Source organism: Perissodus microlepis, chromosome 14, assembly GCF_051167445.1.
Source record: "Perissodus microlepis isolate ML-2025 ecotype Zambia chromosome 14, ASM5116744v1, whole genome shotgun sequence".
NCBI classification, from domain to species: Eukaryota; Metazoa; Chordata; class Actinopteri; order Cichliformes; family Cichlidae; genus Perissodus; species Perissodus microlepis.
Genome location: NC_140474.1, coordinates 1,222,386 through 1,233,755, shown reverse-complemented (window position 1 = coordinate 1,233,755; position 11,370 = coordinate 1,222,386). Strand labels below are relative to the sequence as shown.

The 11,370-nt window shown below is 47.6% G+C and overlaps 1 protein-coding gene across 1 annotated transcript in view; it reads left to right on the top strand.

Moving 5' to 3' along the window:
- col4a3 (collagen, type IV, alpha 3) overlaps positions 1-11,370 on the top strand; it is a 46,146-nt gene that overhangs the window by 4,829 nt on the left and 29,947 nt on the right. The window contains exons 3-14 of the mRNA XM_084951401.1: positions 2,487-2,543; positions 5,096-5,185; positions 5,681-5,725; positions 6,182-6,226; positions 6,403-6,465; positions 7,442-7,495; positions 7,591-7,617; positions 7,724-7,798; positions 9,102-9,164; positions 9,254-9,289; positions 9,482-9,529; positions 9,665-9,739. Coding sequence (XP_084807527.1) covers positions 2,487-2,543; positions 5,096-5,185; positions 5,681-5,725; positions 6,182-6,226; positions 6,403-6,465; positions 7,442-7,495; positions 7,591-7,617; positions 7,724-7,798; positions 9,102-9,164; positions 9,254-9,289; positions 9,482-9,529; positions 9,665-9,739 — 678 coding nt within the window. The remainder of the gene's footprint in view (positions 1-2,486; positions 2,544-5,095; positions 5,186-5,680; positions 5,726-6,181; positions 6,227-6,402; positions 6,466-7,441; positions 7,496-7,590; positions 7,618-7,723; positions 7,799-9,101; positions 9,165-9,253; positions 9,290-9,481; positions 9,530-9,664; positions 9,740-11,370) is intronic.

Below are 11,370 nucleotides of genomic sequence, written 5' to 3'. Positions count from 1 at the left end.
CACACACTCACACACATACACACACACACACTCAGATATACACACACTCACATATACACACATACACACTCACATACACACTCACACACTCGCACACACTCACACACACTCACATACACACACACACACACTCACATATACACACACTCACATATACACACATACACACTCACACACTCGCACACACTCACACACACTCACATACACACACACACACACTCACATATACACACACTCACACACACTCACATACACACGCACACACTCACACACACTCACACACATACACACACACACACACACTCACACACAGACACACACACTCACACACTCACACACACACTCACACACACTCACATACACACACACTCACACACACACACAGACACACACAGTGACGTGCTGAGCCCAGAGCACCATGTGACTCTGTGGCGCTCCCTCTGTGTAGCCGTCATGGCCGTGCAGTCGCCTTCAACCACACTGAGATTCTGAGCGCGGTGCTGTTGCTGCTCTGAACTGTTGCTACAAGTTTCCTCCTAAATATTCGATGAAGCACGATGGAGTGGTGTTATTGTGTTTAAGAACATCTCAGGCAGGTGTAGCTACAAAGCGGCGCCCGAGGGCTGAGGTGCACAGTGCCATGAACATCGGCGGCGCTCTCCTGATTCAGTAAGTGCGGCGCTGCAAACCTCCTCTGGCATCAACATCAGCTCATAAGCTGTCTGCTGGGAGCTTCATGAGCTCGGCTGTAACGTCCTGGACTTGTATTCATGTAGTGCAGCAAAGACCTGGATCGTGGAGCCGCGACCAGCCACCAGTCCACATGAACCACTGCAGACAAAGAAGGACAGATAATGCTCTGGCACGCCTACCAGCCTGTTGGCTTCAGCTCAGGGGCATAATTTCCAGGGGGGTTAGGGGGGTTATGACCCCCCCGATGATCAGACCCAACCAATATAGCCCCCCCAATAGAATAATGAATTATCTTGCATAAATAGGCTGGTTTATTTTCTGTACTCGTTTCAGTTATTACCAGCAAAACAGTTGCATGTTTAATCATCTGGGAATTTACCCAGATTTATTTATTTAGACAGAGATCTCGACCCCCCCCAATGTTCAGCACAAAGTTACGCCGATGCTTCAGCTGGATCAGAAATGCTCAACAACCCTCAGCTAGCTAATGCTAACACGATTAACATTATTTGATTGGAAGCCAAACGTCCATGTTGGCCTACTTCAATATCACGCTGGATCTGAGCGAGCAGCAGCAGGACCGCAGCTCCCGATGCTGCAAAAAGGCTGTCAGTCACACATTAGTGTCACATGATCAGGTGTGCCCTGATATTTTGGTTTCCCACAGGTACAAAACCTTTAAAAGCCGTTGCTTTTACAGGAAGCGGGTCGTGTTAGAGTTAGCCGACACGTTTCTCAAAGTGCTTCTTTATTTTGTTTCAGACACGTGCGTCAGACATACAAAGCACCGACGCGGGGCCACGTGACCTCGATATTGCTGCCACGATAAAATCACGGAGGAAAATCTTCCTGAAGCGCACAAAAAGAAATCAGTCAGATTACCTGTGAACGTCTGTCAGTCTGCCGTGATAAGACCGTACAGGTGGTTCGGGTTCACCTGACTCAAAATGGAAATAATCTGATATATTTTCAGACACTTAGTCTGCAGCTCTGCGTCTGATCGCGGCGCTACAGGACATTACCCACCATCCCCTGCTCCAGAACGTGTCGAGGCATCTCGTATGGAGGCAGTCTTGTAGATGTGAGACAGGAATGAAAGATAAGATGATATCAGAGCTCCCCCCTGCTGTCTGCTAGTTCGGGTTATCACAGGAAGACCACAGTTACACCTGCAGGTTACATGAAGGTGTTTGGGTTTAACCCCACAGAAATATGTCTGACTGATAAAGAATCAGGCGGGACATGCTCAGCAGAAAGACAAAGGCTTCAACCCGAGTTTAAGGTCAGGCCAGACTAAACGATGCCGAGCTGCAGGACACATGATGGAGATGTTCCCGAGTGTGTGAGTCACTCAGGAATCACTGCAGACAAATCAAGACGGTGACATCACAGGTGATGGGTTTGGCTGCGGGTGTGACGACGTCCTGAAGAACAGTCACAGCTGCACTTTATAATGCAGCTGTTTACCCTGTTATTAGATTATTACCTATAAATACTCACTGGAATACAAGCTGCTAACAAGAAGACACACGAGGCTGTGGCAACATTTTATGTAGTATTAGAAGTATAACTGAAAGAAGAGATGGTTACACTGTAAGCAGTTTAAAGTACTGAGTAATTTCTGATATTTCCCCTTTCTTACCCTGTAAGTACGCTGGCTCTGCATTATGGAGTCGACTAACTTTGCCTAACAGTGACTGTGAAAGAAAAACCGCAGGCCTGCAGATTCTCAGGGTAGGAAACAGAGATCAGGCCTTCAAACATCGTTAACTACTCCTCTCATCTCTGTGCAGGTGTGCCACTGCAGCGGGAAGTCTTTGTGTCACTGCGATGGGGTCAAAGGTCAGAAGGTGAGGTCTCCACCTGAACACACTGACACAGAACCAGGACCAGAATCAGTCTGATTCTGGTCTGTGTTTCTGCCACATGCAATTTAAATGAAGGTGTTACTGAAGTGCATTAAGGAGGTTTAGCCGTTTTTACACTGAGGCTCACAGGTAACATGTGACCGACCAGCAGGTGTCCAGCTGAGGGCTCTGCTCTCATGTAGGGATGGGTATCGTTTAGGTTTTGACCGATACCAGTACCAAACCGGTACTTTTGAAACGGTGCCGGTGCTTAAACGGTGCTCGAACCGGTGCTTAAAGAATGGAGAACACAAACTTTGTCCAAAAACCTCTCATGTTCAGCTGTTTTTTTGTAAAAAGATAACAATGTTAGCCTTTTCTGCAGCTATGGGGCATATATGGTATCACTCTTGGCTGGAAGCAGTGCTTAAACATGGAAAAAAACACAAACTTTGTCCAAAAACCTCTCATGTTTAACTGTTTCCCACTTTTTCTTTGGTCATTTTAGCCTTTTTGGCCAGGGTGAAGGGAGCATCTGCCATCAAACAAGAAGACAGCTGCATGTAGCTACGACGGTGTTTGCTAGTTCACCTTACGTGCATTAATGTAATAACGTGGTTAGCCTACTCAACGTAAATTACACACCAACAACATTAAGCTACTCACGCAGAGAAGAACGGCTGCTGCTGCATCATCATCCTCATCATTTCTGCTACACTGGCAGGGCTAGCGGCCAGGACTCTCCTCTTCGGGTTCTTGGGGGATGTTGCTAACTCCGGGTCCGATAACAGGCACCACACCCGCAGTAGATGTGCACGGTGTGAGGTCTCGCAGCAAACTATCAAATACGGCGCATTTCTCAGCTTTTAACAAAACGCTATACGTCGCCAGGTGTTTCATCAGATTCGAGGTGTTACCTCCTTTGACAGTATCACAGTATCAGCTTAAAGCACTTGTTGCAGGCTGCTGAGTTTGCATCTTTTGCTGTGAAGTACAGCCAGACTTTTGACCGCTTCGCCTTGGGCATTTTTAATCTGTAGCTCTGCTCTAAAAGAACGTACGTACCTGGACCCGCCTACTATCCTTGGAAAGGTCAAATGATTGGCTGGAATCCAAAGTGTATGACATCTCAGGAAAAAAAAGCACCGAAATAAAGCACCGAAATGTGCGCTGCTTTTCGGTCTGGTTACTACCGTTTATGTCAGAACACCGGATACCGGTACCCATCCCTACTCTCATGGTCTCGTGGCAGATTAACTCGAACTCAAGTCCAAACTGTTTAACCTTGAGTGACGACCAACAGACTGAAGGAGGCCGTCATTAGGCTGAAAACCTAAAAGAATCCAGTCAGAGAAACTCTAAGAAGAATGAGCGCTCTGAGCAGCGACACCAGAAGATCTGGAAGATGACAGAAGGGATGCAAAACAAAGTGCACAAGTATCCGCAGAGTTTTACGAGGTACAGAAAAGACGGCCACGTCAGTCAGCTGATCCTGGAGCAGCCTTTCAGCCACAAACACGCTGCAGCTGCAGCTGCTGCAGGACCTGCAGAGCAGCTCAGGAAGCAGCGGTGATGACTGCGGGTTTAGATATAAACTTTATATACTGCATATAGATGTAAAGTTTGATCTTAAGTGGCCATACACACTTACAATAAATCCACACCTGAGCACACACCTGTCATATTCAATCATTTTATGAAACTGATGCTGACCAGTCTGACGGGTCTTAGATCTACATCCCTGCTGGTTTTTGCAGGTCTGAAGTGGCTTCATTTTTCATCTTTGGTGAAGTTTTGTCTGTTGTTACCAGCCAATGAGTGCAGCGGCCACGCCGCGTGCCACGCCCCCTTTTCAGTGTCCATGTTAGAACGACCTGCAGATAGGACACACTTGTGCATCCTCCTGCGGCCTCCTCTCTCCTCCGGATGCATTTTGGAAACCGGGACGTTCCCCATCACGGAGCGCCGATGTCAGATTCACAGAGGAGGCGTCAGCCAATCACTGATGAATATCTTGCAGTAGCCCCTCCCTCTGATAACAGTATTTTGCGGCCGTTTTTATTATGGAGGAAAATAGAGCGGAGCTGGTGGATGTGCCAGGTGATGAAGGGCTGCTGATGTGGTCTCTGATCCTCTGATCAGATTTACCAGTTCCAGCTCAGATCGGGTTGTTTTTCATGATTTTGTGATTTCGCCTGAAACAAACTTTTCAGTTTTTGCTGCTTTAAATGGCGTCAAGTCTCCGAGCTGCAGCTCACAAGAGCGTGCAGGTCGGAGCAGAGCTGCAGGGAACTCTGCGGTCCTTTGTGTCTCACGCACCTGAGACCACCCAGGTGTGAGCTCTGTGATCACGGGTGTGTTCACGAGGAGAAAGAAAGAAAGGCCGGTTCCTCTCTGCTGAGCGTGAAATGTCCCTTTGTTATTCCCGGCACCTGAGTGCCCGGAGGCCACAACCAGGAAGACTGAGCTGCCTGGATCGACTCTGCTGCTCTCTGCTGCCCCTCTGTGGACAGCAGGTGAGCTGACTTACCTGAACTCTCTGATTCTGTCAACAGGGTGAAAAAGGTTTCCCCGGGGAAACTGGTCTTCCTGGAAACATTGGCTATCCTGGAAAAGAGGGCGATCAGGGCAAACTAGGAGAAAAGGTAACAGACATCTCCTCTTTCTTCTTCTTATTGTTATTGTCATATCGAGTCCCTGCACAGTCCTCTTTATACTTTTATTATATTATTTTATTACAAAGTTTCTTTTTAAATGGAAATCCCATCATTAAACATCCAAGTTTGTCTGGGAATATTTTTGATGTTTGTAGGTTTAAAATCACATTTCAGTCAGATTTAGTTTGAAACGTGGTCAGTTTCACACTCGTGAAAATAAACGCTGTGTTTTAGTGTAAAACTGAGGAGGAGGTGAGAGTGAGTCTGACTCAATCACTACTTTCTGTTTGGAGCAGTCACATGACAGCTCAGTCACATGACAGCTCAGTCACATGACGGCTCAGTCACATGACAGCTCAGTCACATGACGTGTCAGGTCCTGATGCTGCTCTGATTCTTGATCGTTGACCATGTCACACCTTTCTCACTGTGAACCCAGAGTTGAATGGAGATCATTTAATGTTTTCTTCTTCTTTTGCTTAGGGTGAACTGGGACCTGCAGGAAGTCCGGGTCTGAAGGGTGCCCGGGTATGACGGCCTTTACTGTTTATCCCACTGAACCTTTCCTCTTTTGGCTGCTTCCACGTCAGAGTCATAGATGGGACCGTATCTGGATGAAAGCTCAGTTATCACATAAAACAAGCTGGCACAGATGCTAATGCTAATCAGAGCTCACTACCATCCAGATAAATGCTCAAGCTTCACCTAAGCTCTCGCTCAGCCTTCGTAGACGGTCTGTTACTACAGTAACCTCACAGCGGCCGAGTTATTGGTCACACGATGTCATTAAAAATGCTCCAATAGGTTCCAACAGCACAAACACGGCCCAGAGGTCCAGTTCAGGTGAAGCCAGCTGGCAGCTAGTAGTGGGGGAGGTCATTTTGATTTTTTTAAGCCTAAATTTTCCCTGATTTTAGCATCATTTCAGACACATTTACCAAAAAATGTCCTGCTGATGTTGTTCTGAACTTCTCAAACCATCAGGGTTTGCCGGGAGAACCAGGTTTCCCAGGAGCTCCGGGACTGCCGGTACGGACGCTCACCACACACAGAACACATTAAATATACAGCACAGTAGACTGTAGGCTCCATACCTATTAGATCCTAATACGTATGGAAGTAACATGAAGAATATGTAATGATACATAATGATAATATAGTTTAACTTAACATTTAATACATTTCTGGATGCATTTATTTCTCAGGGACTGCACGGACACAAAGGACCGATCGGTCGACCAGGAATCCCAGGATGCAACGGGACGAAGGTAGAAATCGCGGCTTGGCAGAAGGCAGATCGAATGATCTTTTTTTCTCTCATCTCCGGAGTTTTATATTCCTCTCTTCCTGCGCTCGCTGAGCCTCACACTCTCATCCCTGCAGCTAGTTATAGACCAGCTGTGGAAAACTGTAAAAAACCTGAAAACTGTGATTTGCAAATGTTACAGATGCACATTTTATTCACAACAGAGCAAAACTAAGAGAATTTAGCATTTTCATTTTGAATTTGTCTCAAAAAGGCAATAAAAGTCTGTCACAGTCGCTGATACTAAAATGAAACAGCTGGAGGGATAACAGGCAAAAAAGAACGTTTTGCAGATGCAGAGGTGCATCAACCTGCAAAAAACTAGATCTGCAAACTATTTCACAATGTTTGAATGTCAATGAAAACAATGATGCAGATGTTAAATATCTCGTCAACAAAACATTAAAAGATTCTAAGGCTGAGAATCAGTGTTGGATGTGTGTGATCGTCAGGCCTTCACGCAGCACGGCATTAACTGCAGACACGATTGTGTGCTGGAAATTAGTGCACGCGCTCAGAAACGCTTCCAGAAATCAGCCCGCCATCCACACATGCAGGTTAAAGCTGCAGAAAAGAAGCCGCGGTGACCATGATTAATCCTGTGGTGGCTTATTATAAACACATAAGCTGGCTTACCCAGTATGTACAAGGCTGTTATTCTGAAACTTTTACAGGAACTTGCCAACAATTAAATTGAACTTTTTCATCTTTTTGACAAGCTGTTTAAAAAGCTAGTTACGCCAATAACACTGGGCAGGGAGATATACTTGTGTATCATCTGCATAGAGTCACGATCATTTTTGAACAACACATATCAAGGACTTTTCCAAAGCTTTCCAGGCTGTGATCAGCATCAAAGCCAGTTTCGGAGAGCGTTTCCTATCAAAATGAATCATCCGATCGTACCCACACACACAAATGTGACTCATGTCTTTCAGGGGGATGCTGGTTTTCCAGGGCATCCTGGACTTCCTGGACCTGCAGGCAGGCGGGTGAGTCACTGTCTATACATGTCTATACACAGTTAAAAATAGGCTAAGCTAACTCAGTGTGTGAAGCTAAAGCTGTGAGTGTTCACGTGTTTCAGGGGCGTGATGGTCCTCGGGGCATGAAGGTAAGCATTGACACCTGAATGCTGTAATGAAGAAGATGGATTTGAAGATGGCTGATTTGATCTGTGATGGTTTCTTTTGACAAAGGTTCCTCTGACTCTGTTTCAGGGAGAGACGAGAGTGTTCCCCGAGACTCAGGATATAAAAGGAGCACGAGGACCACCGGGACCAAAAGGCGCCACGGTCAGATATTTGATTTTTATGAAATAAAGAATAAAATCAAGTGAAGCTCATCGTTTTCCAAATGAATGTCTCCACCAAACCCTTTACAGCAGGGGTCGGCAACCTTTCTGATGACGAGTGCATCTAAAATTTCCTCAGCAGTCAGTGTGCCATATGATGCATTAGCAATAAATTTAATAACGCTTTATAGAATTATATTTGTTTGCAGATGTTTGCAGCTGTCAGCGAATAGTTATCAGCTATTTTGAAACAAAAAAAGACTTTTTATCCATAACAGCAAATGAACTGAACAACAGAAAATACAAATGCTATTTATGGTCTCATCACAACAATGATAAGAGAAATAAACTGGGCCAATACGACATGTTTGTTAATACAGAGACACACATGTTAATGTGATCTCTGGGCTCCCACTCAGAGACTCAGGTCTCCGAGTGTCCAGCATTCAGAGGCTACCTGAAGAAGAAGAGGCAGCTGCAGCGTAAAGACAGAATAAATCCAGCTTTGTGTCTTTTTCATTGTAGCTGAAGTCCGGGACAAACTGTGTTCCTTCTCAGCTCAACACGAAACGCGTAATATTTTCTCTGAATACGAGATGATTCCATTTTTTACAGGACGGTTGGAAACTCTACTAACTAACCTTATGAATAAAATAAAGTTCACTATCAGTAACATCATAGTCCCCACCCAGCTGTATAGAAACTCCGTCATGCTAGCTAGTAGCAGTACGAGTTATTGTAACTGACGGTAAAAAGTCAGCACAACGAAAATAAACTCCACCTAAACTTGGTATCTGACCCGGATAGACTGCAGGTCATAACTTCTTACCTGAAGTTCAGTTCACCTGACACTCGGACTGGCGGCTGCCTCGGGTCTCTCCTCCTCCTGCCTCCCCTTTCCCTCATCCACCTGCTGGCCTCAGTGGGAGCTCTGCCACAGCCTCCACCAAACAACTGAGTTATTGTTACACACCAGCCAGCATCTGGCCAATCCACCACCTCTCATTGTTTATACCGTTACCAAAAAATAAAAAAAGTCATCGGCCCATAAAAACGAAAAATCACCGTCGACCCACCGAGCAAATGCCCGGTATGCCTGATGGCCAGTCCAGCTGTGGTCATGCCATCAGTTAACCCTTCGGCAGCCCTGCTTTGGTTGATCATTTTGAACAGTCTAATCAGTTGAACGCTGAATGGTTCACAGACTGTTAAATCTTAAGATGCTTTCTATCATGAGCATTATCATCAGATTAGCTGGTATAAAGTTTGCTCTGACTGGCTGTGGAACTGTTTGTGTGTTCCAGGGGCTCAGTGGGGATCCAGGTGAACCCGGCGTGACAGGATCACCAGGATTCGATGGATTTTCTGTATGCTTTGAACATCCACCTTATTCAAACGTTAACTGCGCTCAGTAGTTCAGTGAGCTGACATCGCGTGTTTTTTTTTTTTTTTCCAGGGAATTCCAGGTCTTCCAGGGTTGAGAGGAGAAAAGGTTGGTGGGGTAACAGTAAACTGAACTAGGAGCAGTTTATGATTCAGAAAAACGATTCTTACACACTTGGCTTGACGTCAGGATTCGCTTTTAGTTTTTTGGGAGAAGCTGCTGTGGTGGTTCATGTGACAGCACCAGTCATACGTTAACGCGGAAACCATGAAGTAACTTCTGTCTCTGTTTTTGGTTCAGGGTCAGGAAGGTCCCAGTCCAGTGATCCCAGGTCCACAAGGACAGAAGGTGGGGATAGGAGTATGGTCTGTATTTACAAACTACGACATGCTCTGATTTTATACTGTGTCTAACCTGTGAAACGCCATCATCTTCATCACCATCCCTTTCACCTTCACCACCATCAGCTGTGTTTGGTTTTAGGGTGACCGGGGACCTCCAGGAGTTCCTGGGCCAAAAGGAATCAAACTGTATGCCGAGGGACCCAAAGAGCTGAAGGTCTGTCTGTCTCTCTGTCTGTCTCTCTGTGGGTCTCTCTGTGGGTCTGTCTGTCTCTCTGTGGGTCTCTCTGTGGGTCTGTCAGTCGCTCTGTGGGTCTGTCTGTCTCTCTGTGGGTCTGTCTGTCGCTCTGTGGGTCTGTCAGTCGCTCTGTGGGTCTGTCAGTCGCTCTGTGGGTCTGTCTGTCTCTCTGTGGGTCTGTCAGTCGCTCTGTGGGTCTGTCTGTCTCTCTGTGGGTCTCTCTGTGGGTCTGTCTGTCTCTCTGTCTGCCTCTCTGTGGGTCTCTCTGTGGGTCTGTCTGTCTCTCTGTGGGTCTCTCTGTGGGTCTGTCAGTCACTCTGTGGGTCTCTCTGTGGGTCTGTCAGTCGCTCTGTGGGTCTCTCTGTGGGTCTGTCAGTCGCTCTGTGGGTCTGTCTGTCTCTCTGTGGGTCTGTCAGTCGCTCTGTGGGTCTCTCTGTGGGTCTCTCTGTGGGTCTGTCTGTCTCTCTGTGGGTCTCTCTGTGGGTCTGTCAGTCGCTCTGTGGGTCTGTCTGTCTCTCTGTGGGTCTGTCAGTCGCTCTGTGGGTCTCTCTGTGGGTCTCTCTGTGGGTCTGTCTGTCTCTCTGTGGGTCTCTCTGTGGGTCTGTCAGTCGCTCTGTGGGTCTGTCTGTCGCTCTGTGGGTCTGTCAGTCGCTCTGTGGGTCTGTCTGTCGCTCTGTGGGTCTGTCAGTCGCTCTGTGGGTCTGTCTGTCTCTCTGTGGGTCTCTCTGTGGGTCTGTCAGTCGCTCTGTGGGTCTGTCTGTCTCTCTGTGGGTCTCTCTGTGGGTCTCTCTGTGGGTCTGTCTGTCTCTCTGTCTGTCTCTCTGTGGGTCTCTCTGTGGGTCTGTCTGTCTCTCTGTGGGTCTCTCTGTGGGTCTGTCAGTCACTCTGTGGGTCTCTCTGTGGGTCTGTCAGTCGCTCTGTGGGTCTCTCTGTGGGTCTGTCAGTCGCTCTGTGGGTCTGTCTGTCTCTCTGTGGGTCTGTCAGTCGCTCTGTGGGTCTCTCTGTGGGTCTCTCTGTGGGTCTGTCTGTCTCTCTGTGGGTCTCTCTGTGGGTCTGTCAGTCGCTCTGTGGGTCTGTCAGTCGGTCTGTGGGTCTGTGGGTCTGTCAGTCGCTCTGTGGGTCTGTCTGTCTCTCTGTGGGTCTGCTTGTCTCTCTGTGTGTCTGTCTGTCTCTCTGTGGGTCTGCTTGTCTCGCTGTGGGTCTGTCGGTCGCTCTGTGGGTCTCTCTGTGGGTCTGTCTGTCGCTCTGTGGGTCTGTCTGTCTCTCTGTGGGTCTGTCAGTCGCTCTGTGGGTCTGTCGGTCGGTCTGTGGGTCTGTCTGTCTCTCTGTGGGTCTGTCAGTCGCTCTGTGGGTCTGTCTGTCTCTCTGTGGGTCTGCTTGTCTCTCTGTGGGTCTGTCTGTCTCTCTGTGGGTCTGCTTGTCTCGCTGTGGGTCTGTCGGTCGCTCTGTGGGTCTCTCTGTGGGTCTGTCTGTCGCTCTGTGGGTCTGTCTGTCTCTCTGTGGGTCTGTCAGTCTCTCTGTGGGTCTGTCTGTCTCTCTGTGGGTCTGCTTGTCTCGCTGTGGGTCTGTCGGTCGCTCTGTGGGTCTGTGGGTCTCTCTGTGGGTCTGTC